Below are 17,702 nucleotides of genomic sequence, written 5' to 3'. Positions count from 1 at the left end.
AACAATTCAGGGATTTTTAATAATCTCTCCGTTTTCAACAGTCCAGATTTGGGGTTGGATTGGAAAAGTTTTTTTTACAGTTTTTGGAAGATATTTTGATAGATATTTTGGTAGATATTTTGGTAGATATTTTGGTAGATATTTTGGTAGATATTTTGGTAGATATTTTGACCCTTAGCTTGGATTCGGATGCAGATCCTTACGCACTGTTGTATATTAAAGCTGTATAGCTTTGGTAATTAGTTGAACCTGTCTCAGATAAGGGTAGTCTGGCTGATATTTCTTCGGCATAAAAAGCAGCAGAATTCTGAATTCAGTACATTCAAATATTTTGTTTGCAATATATCATAAAAATATTGAACTTGACCAGTTAACTATTTAAAAAAACATATGAAAGCTATAAGATAACGTTTACAAAGTTTTTTGCTGATTTTTTTTCCTTCAGTTTTTCCATTTGATTTAAATTCTAAAATTTTTGAGTGATTTCATAATATTTTGATAAATTGTATGTAATGTATCCTTCCTGTCAAAGAATTGAAGGCCATTGAGGGAGGCCACACCCATGTACAGGAACACGCCGTACAGTACAGGCATAGGGATCTAAAGCATTCAGATTATGCACAGTGCACACTGTACAGTAACACGCCGTACAGTACAGGCATAGGGATCTATATTATTCATTTAAGTATACTGTACTGAAACACACCGTACCGTACAGGCATATGAATCTATATTATTCATTTATAGTACACTGTACTGAAACACACCGTACAGTACAGTACAGTACAGTACAGTACAGTACAGTAAAGTACAGCACAGTACAGTACAGTACAGTACAGTACTGTACAGTGCAGAACAGGTGGAGAGAATTATAATATAATATAAAACTAATGAATAGAATATTTACAACTGCAAGTACAGTACAGTACAGTACTGTACAGTGCAGAACAGGTGGAGAGAATTATAATATAATATAAAACTAATGAATAGAATATTTACAACTGCAAAGAGAAATGTGGAAATTAAGTTTTTTTTTTTTTGAATTGACGCTTTCATTTTCCTCTTCGTCTTATTTGTAACCAAAGCACGAAAAAAATGATATACAGTAAGAACCAAAACACTCGGGTATATGAAGAAGACTTTTAGATTCAAGTTTCGACTTTAAATTTAATTTGATTAATGAATTAATAAGGTACTTAAAATAAAATTTTTCTCTTTGTAACACAACATTAAATATACTTAATTATTGGTTTGATTTCATCATCCTATTCCAGTGTTCTGGTTTTCATTGTATTTCCTTTAAAAGTTTCCAACCTTGCTAAGAATTGGTGTCATGAATACACTGAGACCAACAGTAATAAAGATCAAAACATGGGTAACTCTCTGCTCTCTAAATACAAATTATTAAATGATTTCTTAAACAATGATTAAATGCATGCATACATGAATAACTCGCCTTTCTACTTTCGGCAATAATTGAAGTCTTTTGTCATTAACTGACGAGGCCTTTCTTTTTTGTACTTTAAAAAAAACAATTAAACAATTTCGCGAATCTTTTCATATACAAAAAAATTAACCAAATTAATATTCAGGTTGTCTTCACAAAACAATAAGTTCATTGTTTTTAACAAATTTAAAATAGTATCTTGAAAAACTTTTTTTTAAATCTAAAAACCTGATTCCGAGGAACTGAGGTTTTTCTCCAGGGGCGGCTCCTTCAGATTCCCGGGTCAAAGATCTAAAATTATAGAAAACAGTGAATTTCATGTTAAATTAAAATAAATTTCAATGTTTAATTAAAACCTTAAAAGTTAACAATAAATAACTCGATCTTCTCTTGAGAATTTTTTTATTTTATTTCTAGAATGAAACCAAATACTTTAAAATCAAAGCTTCGAGTGGCTATGAGGTCCAAAAGGCGTACCAGTAATGTCTCATGAGTTTGGTGGAGTGTGGAATACAAACAAATAGAACCATAATTCGTCTTTTTCATCTAATATTTGATTTTACTTACAGGATGTCCCAATAAACATGGGAACTCAGCGACGAATTCGAGATCGTCTTTGTTACGACTTGTAATACATGATTTAAAAGCCATAATATTATCATGTCTGCTTAAGTTTATATTATGAAAACGCGAAATGAATGTAAAGATGAACAGTGAAGACAGACAAGTTTAATACTCTGTTTGTAAACTGTAATTTTATTGTTTAACTGAGTAAAACAACTGTATGCAGTCAAAACATAAATCGAAATAAATCTTACGAATTACAGCTTTCTCATTAGGTATCACTAAACCAAAGAATTATTATAAAAGACGATATCGAAATCGTCACTCAAACCTCAAGTTTATTGGGACACCCTGTATCTATTCAATGTTTGCTGATAAATGCATTNATCAGGAGATCAAGATGGTATCCGCCTCCTTTCTACAATAGTAAAGGGACTATATCAGGAGATCAAGATGGTATCCGCCTCCTTTCTACAATAGTAAAGGGACTATATCAGGAGATCAAGATGGTATCCGCCTCCTTTCTACAATAGTAAAGGGACTATATCAGGAGATCAAGATGGTATCCGCCTCCTTTCTACAATAGTAAAGGGACTATATCAGGAGATCAAGATGGTATCCGCCTCCTTTCTACAATAGTAAAGGGACTATATCAGGAGATCAAGATGGTATCCGCCTCCTTTCTACAATAGTAAAGGGGCTATATCAGGAGATCAAGATGGTATCCGCCCCTTTCTACAATAGTAAAGGGACTATTAAGTACTTTCATGTACAGTTTTTTGTTTTCTTTCTCCTTTTCTCCCCTCCCTTTTAAATTAAACCATGCAGTACAATATTTGTGTGTGTTTGTAAACTTATGTATTCAAATAATTAGGTACGGTGGTAGGCGATTATAGCAATATAATGAAGAAGACTTTGCATTTAAATTTTAATTGTTAACAAGCTTTTATCGAATTACAAGTTTACAAGCAATTAAAGATAAGCTTTTTCAATTGACAGCTTCTCTCTGTTTCCATTTTTTTTGTATCCAATCCATAATGTTTAAATTAGCTTTACATAAATCAAAATTAAACTCGAAAGTCGTCTTCACTATATTGATAAAATCGCCTACCACCATATTCGGGTATTTTTACTGCGACAAAGTTAAAAAGGGTACTGTTATAAATCAACCATGCAATCTTTAAATTGAAATTACTTCTACTTTTCATTTTTAAATAATATTTTGTGGGCGTTTTTTACAGGGTTAGTTACCTTTACCCCAAAAAAAAGACATCGGACACAACTATACGACATTTATTTAGTTCATGTTTGCGTATAATTTTACTTTCCAGTAACTTTAAACTTGTTTCTTTGTTAAATCATTCGGAAAACAATTAACATACTGGGTGTCCCACTAAACATGACAGTTGATGAGTACTTTTAAATGTCTTCTTCCATATTATATATTAAATATTCAAGACTTTTTGAAGTTTATTTCGTTAAAATATCTTTTACTTAAATTTATTTTACTTTGAAATTAATTTTACTACAAGATGACTCTCATACAATATTTTTAATTATTCTCTTTACCAACAAACAACTTAACAAATTATGGAAGAAGACATTTTAAACTATTCACCAACTGCAATGTTTCATGGGACACCCTGTATAATATAGAAATCAGAAGACAGGATTTAACCATAGCAAAATATTCATTATCTAACTCACCAGTAGTTGATGTTCTTTTCTGTTAACTATGACAGCAGTGATCTGCTGATCCATGAAGATCAGGATAGAACCTATATGTATAAAGATCAGGATAGAACCTATATATATATATATATATAAAGATGAAGATAGAACCTAGATATAAAGATCAGGATAGAACCTAGAAATAAAGATCAGGATAGAACCTAGATATAAAGATCAAAATAGAACCTAGATATAAAGATCAGGATAGAACCTATATATAAAAAGATCAAGATAGAACCTAAATATAAAGATTAGGATAGAACCAAGATATATAAAGATCAAGATAAAACCTAGATATAAAGATCAGGATAGAACCTAGATATAAAGATCAAGATAGAACCTAGATATAAAGAACAAGATAGAATCTAGATATATAAATCAGGATAGAACCTAGATATAAGGTTCAGGATAGAACCTAAATATAAAGATTAGGATAGAACCTAGATATAAAGATCAGGGTATGAACCTAGATATAAAGATCAGGATATAACCTAGATATAAAGATCAGGATAAATTATAGATATAAAGATCAGGATAGAACCTGAATATATAAAGCTGGGACTAGAGCTAGTATAGGAGTATACCAAGATTACCTAATAAAGCTGGGACTAGAGCTAGTATAGGAGTATACCAAGATTACCTAGTAAAGCTGGGACTAGAGCTAGTATAGGAGTATACCAAGGATTGTCAGCTAAAGGATGGATTAACCAATCTCTAGTGGGTAGGGTGGGAGCAAACTTATCCGGAACACTGAATAGAATTAATTTTAAAACTTGCTTGAAGGGGACTGCAGGGGAGTTCCAGTGTTCTTTCATTTATTATATGCCATGTCTGATTCACAATGATACCCGTAAAAGCTTTGTCAGATCGAGAATGAATTGGATATCAATGTTTTGTTTTTGCAAAATGTTATCTTAATTTGTGATTTTAAGCTGGTAAAAGAAGTTAACTTCCACAATATTTATTAGATTAATGTTAAGATAAAGACACGTGTCCCTCTTTTAAAGAAAGAATCTTTTAAAAATACAAGGACAGTCGCTTTTAAAGGTTTGAAAGTCACAACTAATTTGATCAAATCTTTATAAAATGTCAGAATCAACTACAGATATGATTAGCAGAAATCCTTTCCTTCAAGGTCAAGATCAGATTGTTTAAAACCGGACCGGAGAAGGTGCCTGAATTACTGAATGCGATATTTTCTACCTAAGTTTTGGAGTATCTACTCCGACCATCATATCTGTCAGAGTCATAGATAGGATTGCAATCACCACAGCAAAATCACTGAAATGTTATCGTTAGATTTGAATTATATATGAATATAACATGTCCTAGGGGGCTTCAAGTTTTTAAACTAAACAGTGAGGCTCCAAGAGGTATAATTTTTAAAATAATGTTCTGTATTGTGTACACTTTGTACTTTATTAACTGTACTGCAGTTTCTAATGTACACAACTATGTAATTTATTAACTTACTGCAGTTTCTAATGTACTACAACTATGTATTTTATGAACTGTATACTACAGTTCTTGAATTACTGCCCTTTGTACTTTATGGACTGTAAAATATTACCAAACTGTACTGCACACTATGTTCTTAATTAAATGTAATGTACTCTGTATTTGTACTATATGATCTGTACTACAATACCTAATATACTTCATCCTATGTACTTCAAGAACTGTACTGCAGTACCTAATTTACTGCACACCACTTACTTAATGAACTGTTTTTAAGTACCTAATGTACTGTCTGACAACTGTGGGGAAGAAGTTCTGTGTTTTGAACTTCTTGAGATGGAAGGAGATGAGGAAGGTTCCGACGAAGATGAGACAGCTCATCAAGAACGCGTTCGGGACATAGTGGCATCCAACCGATTCATGACCTAGTCAAACATTTTTGTTTCAACAGGACTGTAAGCGTAATTTTAAGTGAGCCTCCATGCAAAGATGGCAATGCCCGAAAAAAAACTTGTCTGATTAAGTTAGAATTATATATCAATGTTTATAATTTTGAAAACTTTTTATTTTCAATTGTGGGTTCTCTACCAAAGTGACTTACGCATTTCTACTGCATCGGTAATTGTCGGCTTTGCATGGCAATTACGCGTCAGTTTAAGACACGTTGATAAACCATCGTTTGCATTGAATGATATGCTACCAAATTAGGAACTTTTAACAATTAAAGAAATATGAACATTTAAGTATAAAATTCCTACCATGAACATCAGTGATAGTATTGTTCATCATTGCTTGGAATGAACAAGCCTGCTTGGATTTCAGGCCAATATCATTGTCATCCCCAGCCAACAGCATACTGAACAAATATATCAGAAATCAAATAAAAAGTTTTATTTAAAAAATTGTTTTTGTCACATGTAGATTAAGAAGAATGATATCAGTAAAACTCCCCAACATTAAAGTTTGGAATATTATTATATTATTATAAAGATATATTCACACACAAAGTTATAAATGCAAATATAAATGGTGTATGAAGACGACAAAGCATTAACCATTAACACGGCGGGGCATTTACACTGCTTCAATTTTGAATCAACAAGTTTTGACTTTAACACGAATTACCACAAATTGCCTCAACGCTGAAAAATTCAGATGTCAAAAATGTTATATATTAGACACAGGATGTTTTAAAAGAAGTGAAACGTAAAATATTGTTTTTGTCATACATGTGACTTTTGTTTGAAAATAAGAGCGGGGGGGGGGGGGCAACACCAAATGCCCCTTACCCTTTATAGGTTCAAGTTTACCTCATGGATTTGTTCCAGCCTGGAAATTCTTCTTCTGGAATACAGAAACAGTCGCTAGGATGGATTGGAGTCTTGGCACCAATAGATAACAGTTTATCTAAACAAAAGTATTAGCAATTCTCACTTGAGCGGACAGTTTAGAATTGGATACCCTTAATATAATCTACCGATCCCTTAATATAATCTACCGATCCCTAAATATAATCTACCGAACCCTTAATATAATCTACCGATCGCTTCATCTAATTATCCTCTGTGGACACTTTTGATTTCTGCATAATGCACTCTTTTCCCCTCTTTTTGGAATTCCAATCGACGAGAGTTCGCTCATTAAATGGCGCCCAAAATTTTTTATTTTCCTGGTTTCTGATTGGCTGTTCGGGATTCTGCATACGCCACTTTGATTGGTTGAATTTCAGACACATTTTTTTCTGGGTCCAAAGTAAAGATTAACAAAAAGAGGAGATTAAGAACTGTTCTTGATATCCACAATTATGAAGTTTTCAGTTCTAAACCTCAGGAAAAATGCAACTTAATAACAGTTAAAAATTTGAAATTCCTTTTTTTTAATTGAAAGGAAGGACAAAACTGTTATATTGTCTGCTATAAATTAGTTGTAACCTTTGATATTTTAAACATAGATTACTTTATCTAACAGAAAACATATATTGAAATATCCAAGGTTTACAAGATTAGAGTTAGTGATAACGACTTAATTCCTTTACTTTGATTTCTTCCGAATTCCAAAATGCAGTGAAATGTTTTTTAGAGGGAATTAAAAAGAAAAACTTCATTAGACTTGTTTGTATAGAAATATTGATATAAACATCTTTTACTAAGCTTATTCTGGAACATGCAATTTATTTAATCTTCAGTAACAGGCTTCTTCACTATATTTATAGGAGATTGCAATCATAATTTTTATTTGATATTAAATGATGAAAATAAAGATGATGTTTAAATAAAAATAAAATAATAGAAAATTTAAATACAATTCGACTAGAGTCCAACCACATTGCAAACCTTAGAACCAATATGCTTTTTGCTTTTATTTTGCATTTTTTATTTGTATGTTAAAGAATTTTTTATTTTCCTGACTTTGAATGGTTGGGATTTCTATATATTGCAGACCTTTGTCTAACGGAATCTTGAAGAGAATACTATTTTTAAGAATAAAATTTTTTTGTAGAGCCAGCTTCAATTTAGTGTAATTATTTATAAAACTTTATCCTAGAACTTTAAACTGACAAGTAAGATAAAAGTCCTACCTACAGCCTTAATGATGAAGATGACCGCTATCAAGGTTGCAAAGTTCTCTTCTGTAAACCTTGTAATGTAGCAGACCATGGCACTAGCATCAGTTGCCACCAAGATGATTAGGATCAATCCAATCCATGCTCCAATACATAGCCTGGGATACAGAGTTTCTGGGTAAATAATTCTAATTCAACTTTTACTATTGAACAAATCTTGAAACTTTTGATCATATTAATTGATAACACATTGGTCCAATATTTTACAAAGAGACATACTTTAACAATTTCTTATTGGTTAACCTATTTGAGATTGTGAGCTACATAAAATAAGTTTAGAAATGAGTGCAGAAAAGAAATTTGACTTGTTTTGTAATCAAATTAAAACTCACATTGTTTAGCTATTCACAACATATGCTTTGACAGAACTAAAGTAATTCCATTAAAATAAATAATTGTCTATTTTGCATTAATTTATTTTTTTTATAAGAGAAGTACAAAATTATAGAAAACTTCATCAAAGGCCAATAATATCCTTAGGTAGTGAACAGTTCTCCAAATATCCTCGACTGCCTGGTGTAATCATGAAGGGTTCAACTCTTAGCTCAAGGTAGGATGGAGTACTCACATCAACAGTTTCAGAACCTTGCTTCACTTTCAATTCTTTGGAAACTCTTTTAAGATCTAAAAATGGTAAAAAGTAAGTATCACAATCAATAACTATAAAATGCATTCAAAAAACAATGTAGCACTGTACACTTACCTATGATAACTTTATTTTCATTTATTATCAGATTAAACTCAGCTCCATAGTAATCAATTCCAGCAATATCCATACTTCTTGTATTTGATGGAAGGTTGGGAGTAAACTCTATCCTATCCAACCTTATCCTCAGTCCAGCATACCCAAACAAGACAGCCTGAAGAAATCCACCCATCCCTGTGAGGAAATTGACTGCTCCAATATCTGGTTTCTGTTGTTCTGTCCAAACTAGGAAAGGCTCTCTGGCGTAGGCTTGATAACTTTTATTGAAGAATTTCTCTGCTTCACCAAAGTTACGGGTTTCTATATGTCCAACAGAATGCATGCTCCATGTCATTGCAGGTCCATTGGACCTTACTACTTTACCATACTCATCTAGATCCCTCACCCTCGTGGAGGTGTTCATGGGATACATGAATGGATACCCAAGGAGGATTGCATCTGCTTGTTTTATCTCAGTGCCCAAAACATATCCAGTATATTGTGGATGAAAGTTTGCTTCCTTATTATATTCCATTTTTAATCTTGATGCCATATCACTGTAATTAGAGGGAATCTGATAGCTGCAGTTTGCGGCACAACCTAGATATTCTGCAAAAAAAATTGCATAAGCTGCAGCAACATTTGTGTATGCATTGTTATCCACATCTCCATGGTCCTCGTCAGGGCCCATTACATGAAGTATTTCAGACACTCCATCTTCATTAATGCTAATTCTTGACGCCCAGAACTCTGCAATATTCATGATAAAATCACAACCATTAGCTGAATCTTCTAGGTCATTGAACATACTCAGGTCCCCAGTCACTGCTAAATATTGTCTCGCCGCAAAGCTTATATCTGCAGAAATATGAATTTGATTATCTCTTGTTTCAGCAGCAAAATCTGGGCAAACCTCAGATCCTGTCAGTGCACTTTCCCAAGGAAACCTTGCTCCTCTAAAACCTCCTGATGCTGCATGCTTAAAAGCACTCTCAAGTCTATCTATTCTATATTTAAGAAGTTCCAGACCTTGTTCAGGATGAAGAGCAAGAACAGATGGATACATCCATATCTCTGTATCCCAGAAACTGTGGCCCTGATAATCCATATTTAATCCTCCATAGCTAAGACCACCTGGACTGAGTCCACAAAATTTATCCATTGGGGTTGAAAATGGTAAAGAAGAGTAAATGTAAAACATACTTGCTAAAATAGTCTGTGCTAGCTCTGTGTCCCCATCTATTAGAATACTACCCTTGGCCCAAATATTCTCCCAAGCGTTTATGTGGGATTCTACCAGACTTTTCAGAGATAAATCCAATATCAATTCAATTTCTGACTGTAGGCCTTCCTCAGAATCAGAAATTACTGTTATGAAATTCTTGGTGTAGTTTGCCTCTTGTCCAGAGAAGAGGAGGTTTGATATTGGAGTCCATGCATAACAGACACTGGATTCTTGTTTATATGATCCTTCAGTAATCTCAGTTTTTCCACAAATATATTCAACAAGTTCCAATCCAAGTTGATTTTCCCTTAGATGCAGTGTTCTAGGGTCATAATCAATCTTAATGTCCTCTGTAGTGTCATCCACAGCATCTGTGTAAACAACTTCCGCTTCAAAGATCTCATTGGAAGGTTCAACTGGAGTTACTGTTATTGAGTTTAAAATCAAGTTGGAGTATTTTCTGTGAACAAGTAATTTGTGATCTACCGTAAATTTGTCATTATTGCCGGACACTTCAAATATTCCTTGCTTCATATCTAATGTAAAGAGCATGTCTCCCACATTGACAACTCGAAGGTTTGCATTTCCAGGAATTCTTGTTCTATGGGATGATCCATCCTGACCTGAGTACAAACATTGCTTCCTTACTGAGGGTAGAAACACATTCATACCAAGGTTTCCATTTCCAAGAGAAGGCATGAGCTTTGGTTTGTCAGAATCTAATGGTATTGTTGGAGATCTTAACAGCCATATTGAGTCCTCTGCCAAAGTTTTTGAAAGTACCAAGGTTAGAACAATATTAATGAACATACAGTAATACATCCTTAATACTACTAGCAACAGAAATATTCTGAATACTGTAATCTGAGAGATAAGAAGACTTAATAACTTGTAAGGGTTAGTTTTAACTCCTAATGCGCACTGTGATAAGAATATTTTTTTTATCTAAATCCATAAGATGCAGAAGTAAATATTATGATGAAGGTGAATGAATGTGAAAAGAAAAAAGAAAAAATATTACTGCTAGCTAACCTGAAAGAGAGATAATTCCATTCTTGTGCCTTGCAGAAATCAAAAACGATTGTCTCGAACACCAACACTGGACCTTAACATTCAGCAAATAGTTATTTTTACATACAAATTTAATAGACCAAATTTTTCACGTATTCTTTATTATTTTCCAAAAAATTCTACTGCTTACCAGTTGATCCAAGAATGGTTAATGGCTGTCCAGAGAACATTCCAAACAAGACACCACAAATCATTCCCGAGACTAGAGACTCCATGGATGCCATGTGGTTCTTGGTGGCATCACCCAATAGGCCACCAAAGGTTATGATTGGGGTCAAGCAGGCAAAGTAGATGAATACATAGGAGGCTACACACTGCAGTGAAAGAGCATCCTAAATAGTGATGATATTATTTAGAGGGGTTGACAATGTCAATAGCAAAAAAATCATTGCTTTACTTCAAACTAGGGTTTCCAACCAAGTGGATTTTACATGCCTGCAATTGCAAGCCTGTATAATCCCTGCAATTCCGCACAATTCCTCGCAAGCCTGCGCAATTTGTGCAATTGAATTCTGACTGAAACCTCTAAGGAAGTGAACTTCTGTCTGAACACGTACATAAAATAAGGGATGGGGTTGTACTAAATTGAATTGGGTTTCAGATGAACCAAAGTTAATTCTGAATAAATGGGTACTATATTACTTTTTAGTCAATCTATTTTTATTTAAGTAGATAATTATCTTCAGAGCACTAACACAGGATAGTACACCAAATGAATCTTCTTTTCTTTTTAAGAAGTTTTGTTTTTACCNAAAAACATCTGACATTAGAATTTTTGCTAAATTTTTTTTTTTGATTTTTTGTGGAGGACAGTCAAATGGCAGGTCGTGTGTTTAAAAACATCAGAATTTTATACATTTGAAAAGCCCTAAAGAAATATATGTAATAAAATATTAGTCACATGTTAATATTTGTCAAAAGTAAAAATACTTAATTTTGAACTTTTTAAAATCCTATCTTGCACCCTAACCATCAAAGATTTCTAATTTATTTTTTACTGAGCAGGCCTTGAAAAGTTGGGCAAAATCATAGGAAGGGGGGGGGGAACATCCCCCCAATCAGGTTAGGACTAATATTGATTTTGATGGTTATTATATCATAAGAACTGACGAGGGTCAACCCAGACCGAAATATATTTTCAGAAAATGTGGAACACCTATTTTATTTACTCTGTGAGGTTTAGAGCATCATCAACACCAAATTTTAAATTAAACGAAACATCTCCTTCTAGTCTTGTAAGATTATTGTAACAAAAATATTGGAAAGAAGTGATAATGGTACCAATTGATTTAAACAGACCTTGAAATCTGAGATGTACCAGGGTTTCTTTCTCTTGATATCATTTAACAACCCTCCACAGAACCTTCCAGTTCGGGTTAATCCGGACTCTTCCCTAAATGTGTTAAAGATAAATCCACATTAATCCTGACACTTCCCATTTTATTCTAAATTAATCTTTTACCTAACTTTAAATCTTCCATCCTGACTTCTACTAAATTGAAAAGGAAAAGCTAAGTTCCAACAATTTTATATTTTTATTTTCATTTAACCTAATGACAATACTTTCATTTCTATCTATTTAAAAAGAAGAGGGAAAATTATCTTACTTTTAAATCAATCTATTAATCAATAGATCATTTACTCACTTACTCAATGAATCAATCCATCAATTTATCAATCTATCAATTTATCAATCAACCAACAAATTAATCAATTAAAAAATCAATCAATCAATAAATCACTCAATCAGTTAATCAATCAATTTATCAATCGTCCAATAAATCAATTAGTCAAGTAATCATTTAATTAATCAATAAGCTAATCAACTAATCAATCAATCATTCAATAAATCGATCAATCAATAAATAAATCAACCAATCAATCAATCAATTAATCAATCAAAGAATACCTAATTTTCTCCTCCTCCTCCTCTTCATCTATTTCCTGTTTAGGTTGGTTGGGGTTCTTTCTCGATTGTTGGGAAGGGACCTGGATAAAAAATATTTTCATGTTTAATTTTTCATCTCATTGTTATTTACTATTAAATTATGACATATTTTGTCTTATTTGTCATAATAGGATTTACAAATATAAATCAAACATGCTAGAATCCTGTAGACATCAAACAATAACTTTTAAAAGCTAAGCCATACAGTGATGACCAGGGATGAAAGAAAAGAAAGTTATCTTTTTCAAAGGTTTTTGATTAGAAAAGTTGGACATTTTTTTTTTCTACAANAGTTCTCTCTATAAACCCACGAAGGATAAAAGTAAAATTTTAAGGTTTCAACTCCGTTTCTCTTACTAGTATTTAGCTCTTTAAAAGAAGTAGTAATGTTTTGAGATAAAATAAAATCTACATAGTTCAATATACAGAGCAGAGGAATTTGTTCAATGAATGAAATCTAAGAATAGAATTTTATATGTTAAAGAATACTCTATGAAACCCGGCAAGAACCTGATTCAACCCTAATAAATTTCAAGCTAATTTACTTTTGATTAGCTTTGTAACATTTTCAGCAATTTTCCATCAGATCCAACCCTAAGCAAATGGCATTCAATCGTTTTAAGCTAAAAATAAAGGGTTACATATAAAGAATTGAGACTGTAAACATCATACTTAAAGATTTCCCAAAAAAGAAACAAGTTTATAGTTGCAGGATATCATGAATTAAAAGGAACAGACATTATGAATTCCGTTCAGTCGTCTATAAAGTCTCTCTTTCTGGGCATCCCTGTATGTTTAAACAGAAAACTGAATTCAACCCTGGTCGCGTTTTGATTAAATATTTTAACACAAACAATAAACATTTGATTTGTAAAACTGGGTTTGAAAATTTAGACTCTCTGATAATTCAAAAAGTTAATTTGTTGGATATGTTCAGGGGCGTGAACAAAAATAATTAATTTAAGCCCCTGGACTTTTTCTAGATAATTCTTGAGAATATCCTTTATTAAGGACCTAAACAATTCTACAGAAATAGTTTTTAAATTAATAATCTCTTTTCGTCATTATTCAAGTTTTTTTTTATTTTAAATATGCTTTTAGTTGAGGATGCTTTGCGCCCATCTTTTATTTAAATTGTGAACGTGTTTTCTTTGTATACATTGCAAAAAAACACAAAAAATTTCGCGGATTTTATAAAAAAAAATTCGTGGATTTTCAAAATTCGATTTTCGATTATCCATAAGCCTTCTCTGGGGTCAAGCGAGGTCCAACACAACATTTGGGCCCGATCATTTCAGCCGTTTTGACGTTTATTTGATACAAACAAACAAACTTACACAGAAGAGCAAAGTAAATATAAAATTTAGGAAATCGGAAAATTGATTTTAACGTTTCCTAATTAATCTATGTTTGCTTACTGAGGATGGAGGTTCAATTCTAATGGATGGATCCCATTCTCCGGGGGGTAGAACTGTTACAGCATCAAGAAATTCATCCAAACCTACCATATACAATGTCGTCTTTATTCAGACAAAACTGAAGGGAGTAGGGAGGGACCATATTGGAATTGTGAGAAGTATAGATGAACTATCTAGACTTGATGGAAACACTTGTCTTTAAGTGAAACCAGCGCGAAAAAGTGGTTCAAGTTATATAGTCAACGCAGTTTAACTACATGGTGTCCCACGAAACATGAAAGTTCTTTTGGTTTTGTTAAAAAAATTAAAATCTAAACGCCAAATATCAAAGTCGATCTTCAAGCCTTTACTCCACTGTCATGCTTCCTGGGACACCCTGTACTTCTCACTATTCAATAAGCTTTGTTCCGGTCTATTGTATAAAGAACATCACAGGGTTAATTTCAGATTAATAATATTTATATCTATACGACAATTTAGGTTACCGACACCATTCAACCCGTTAAAACCGCGTTAAACTCATTCAATAAGTAAAAAGAAAATTTTTCTGTAAATTGAACATTTGAATTTGCGAGCCGGGTCAACCTTTCCGGTCCCAGTGTGTACTGTATCCCCCGGACATTGAGTAAATAAAGCAGACACTCAATGGGACTAGCCGGTGCAACAAGGTTGACGCGGTCAGACTTTAAGTTTAATTTACTTTTACTAAAGGGTCAGAGGTGCGTGATTTAGATTTACAAATACGACCTGCGAGTAGATGATCTCGTTTAACAGCTTTATACGCTACATCGTGGAATATCTCATCAGACATTACAGTTGCTACAGCTCGTCCTATCTCATGGTACCGGGATAATCCACCCATAATAATAATAATAATAATAATAATAATAATAATAATAATAATAATAATAATAATAATAATAATAATAATAATAATAATAATAATAATAATAATAATAATAATAATAATAATAATAATAATAATAATAATAATAATAATAATAATAATAATAATAATAATAATAATAATAATAATAATAATAATAATAATAATAATAATAATAATAATAATAATAATAATAATAATAATAATTATAATAATAATAATAATAATAATAATAATAGTAATGATAATAATAAAAATATAAAAAATAATGATTTATAATGGTCTTTATAATCAATATTTTTTCGATCAGGTGATCAAAAGATTGCATTTTCCGGAAAATTATCTTTTGCGAACATCACAGAAAACTGTGATCATTATTTCAACAAGTCTAGCTTCAGCTGTGTATAAATCCTGGATGTCAGTAGCACCCTCTAATAATATTTCAAGTGACCCTCCATTTTAGTGGTAAGTATTATTCACTAGGTACTTTGTACTCTTTAAACCTTTATTTGAGGAAGATTTCGTTAAATTTGCAATTTCCTTCTTTTCATAATTTTTTTTCATTCAAAATTTCACAATAAATAAACCGCGCTTTAAAAATAATCAACCTATTATTCAGGCAAATATTAAATAGTATGCCACTCCATGAATGAAAGGTCCCTTAAAATCTATGTACAGTCTATTTAAATTACTTCAATAAATAATCAAATACTTACAGTTGGTCCTAGCAGTACAAATAGAAAGCGTGTCGGTACAGGAACCTCGGTCAAATCTCCCAGGATGGTCGCCTCCTGTAACCTGTGTACAGTACACTTACAGTACAACACAAACATTTGTAACATACAAACATTTGTAAAATTTCTATTTTATCTTTTTATCTTATGAGCGATAGAATTATTTTGTCATATGTCATTTTTCGATAAGATAGTTTACTGTTTACTAGATTCAAATCACTATTTTCTGAGAAAAATTACGAAAATGTTTATGTATTGTTATATTTTGTTTTAAATTCAGAGCGCATTTATTTTTGTAAATAGAGAAAATATAAAATCTCGAGGAGATAACAAGACTTATACATAAAGATTCTTTTTCCAAAATATCTAAAATATTTTCATCAGGAAAATAGATGTTTATAAATAAGTAGATATTTTCTTAATCTATTTAAAGCGTTTTTATTTTTTAGTACATTTAATCATTTTATTAAATATTCATTAAATATTAATCAATATTCCAGAAAGCTATAACTTTCGATCAAAAATACTCCTATTAAACATAATTTTTCAGCCTTCTTTTTCAAATACTTTTTTGCCGGCATATATGTTTTGAATAAAAAGTATTTAACAAACAAATCCTTTAACTTTAAAGATTGTCAAAATATAAACCAAAACGAGTATGATTTCAAATTGAAGAAACCGAATGCCTCTAACTCTGGTTAATCAGGGGTGACTACAACTTTGACTGAATGAGAAGGTAAAATCTATGCAATGGTACTTTGTGACCTTATAGCTTGATTTTAGTATAAGAAAGACAAATCTATTTGTTTCCATATTATAAAAATTCAAAACATTTTTGTTCTTCTCAATAGCTCTTCAATTAAAGGAGATATGACTAAAACCTAACATATTTCTATCTTCAAATCTTGAGAATTTTTTATTTATGATAATCTAAGTATATTTACCTAATGAAGGCAGATAAAGGTTTGTCCAGGAAGTCTACCTCTCCAACTAGAATATTTGAGGCTTCAGCCCCCTTAGGGATCTTTTTCATAAAGTGATTGTTCATCTAAAAACACAAAATTTAAGAATTTAAAAAATTTATGTAAGTGACCTAGTTTAGCTATTCTTTTTGTTATGAATAATATTGTAAAATCACTTTCTTTCAAAGTTTTTTTTATGATTTTTTTCTTCTTCATTTTAGAACTAAGGGGTGTGTATTTTCTAGAAAAATCGTTTATTTCTTTTCACAAATTTAGATTTCTTATTTCTAAACCAACTTCCCCCCCGTACCCCCCATATTCCCCCTCTAAAACTGAGATAAAAGACAGGCTTTTATCAATAAAAGATCTCAGACAAAATAAAACAATATAAATTCCTTTTTTTAAAGATGAACATATTGAATATTGAACAATGAACATTTAACATTTACTTGATATGAACATATTGAATATTGAACAATGAACATTAAACATTTACTCGATATGAACATTTTGGAAGAAAAAAATAAAAGTGAACTTGAAATTAAGATCAAGGAAACCATTGTTTTATCTGTTTTATCATATACCTTTATCTCCAGCTGGGCTGAACTCTCCGATTTCACCATATTATTTTCCACATCAGATTTATTTCTTGGTAAATTAGGATCACTGCCCTGGCCTACAGTAGCGGAACCTAGCCAATCAATCAATCAATTATTTTAAGTTAAAAAAAAATTTATTTATTAATTAAATTATTCCTATCTATCTATATAAATATGCTCAATCTATTACAAATATTCATCAATTTAAAAACATTTTAAATTAATCTATCAAATATCTCTATCAATCACCTTTTTCAATCTATTTCATAATCTCTATCAATATAAAACTTAATCTCTATCAATCAGTCAATCTATTTGGCAATTTATTTATAAAAAAGATTTAAACATAAT

General features: G+C 31.6%; 2 protein-coding genes across 2 annotated transcripts in view; both read right to left on the bottom strand.

Moving 5' to 3' along the window:
• Positions 1-17,702, bottom strand: part of LOC111706606 (electroneutral sodium bicarbonate exchanger 1) — a 41,560-nt gene that overhangs the window by 8,721 nt on the left and 15,137 nt on the right. The window contains exons 10-30 of the mRNA XM_023479519.1: positions 17,337-17,443; positions 16,735-16,838; positions 15,773-15,854; positions 14,918-15,029; positions 14,171-14,253; positions 12,714-12,793; positions 12,104-12,197; positions 10,935-11,136; positions 10,766-10,838; positions 7,779-7,921; positions 6,511-6,607; positions 5,959-6,056; positions 5,481-5,625; positions 4,946-5,023; positions 4,383-4,492; positions 3,719-3,789; positions 2,660-2,694; positions 1,676-1,744; positions 1,315-1,390; positions 524-600; positions 250-307 (exon numbers count right to left, since the gene is read on the bottom strand). Coding sequence (XP_023335287.1) covers positions 250-307; positions 524-600; positions 1,315-1,390; positions 1,676-1,744; positions 2,660-2,694; positions 3,719-3,789; positions 4,383-4,492; positions 4,946-5,023; positions 5,481-5,625; positions 5,959-6,056; positions 6,511-6,607; positions 7,779-7,921; positions 10,766-10,838; positions 10,935-11,136; positions 12,104-12,197; positions 12,714-12,793; positions 14,171-14,253; positions 14,918-15,029; positions 15,773-15,854; positions 16,735-16,838; positions 17,337-17,443 — 1,994 coding nt within the window. The remainder of the gene's footprint in view (positions 1-249; positions 308-523; positions 601-1,314; positions 1,391-1,675; positions 1,745-2,659; positions 2,695-3,718; positions 3,790-4,382; positions 4,493-4,945; positions 5,024-5,480; positions 5,626-5,958; positions 6,057-6,510; positions 6,608-7,778; positions 7,922-10,765; positions 10,839-10,934; positions 11,137-12,103; positions 12,198-12,713; positions 12,794-14,170; positions 14,254-14,917; positions 15,030-15,772; positions 15,855-16,734; positions 16,839-17,336; positions 17,444-17,702) is intronic.
• Positions 8,222-10,606, bottom strand: LOC111706613 (protein-glucosylgalactosylhydroxylysine glucosidase). The gene is made up of 2 exons (XM_023479528.1): positions 8,527-10,606; positions 8,222-8,447 (listed from the first exon to the last, which is right to left on the bottom strand). Exons 1-2 carry the CDS (start codon positions 10,553-10,555, stop codon positions 8,281-8,283), a joined length of 2,196 nt encoding a protein of 731 aa, XP_023335296.1. The 5' UTR covers positions 10,556-10,606; the 3' UTR covers positions 8,222-8,280.

This window comes from Eurytemora carolleeae, unplaced genomic scaffold, assembly GCF_000591075.1.
Source record: "Eurytemora carolleeae unplaced genomic scaffold, Eaff_2.0 scaffold745, whole genome shotgun sequence".
Classification (NCBI taxonomy): Eukaryota; Metazoa; Arthropoda; class Copepoda; order Calanoida; family Temoridae; genus Eurytemora; species Eurytemora carolleeae.
The sequence above is the reverse complement of the archived record's forward strand: the minus strand, read 5'-3'. Positions and strand labels throughout refer to the sequence as shown.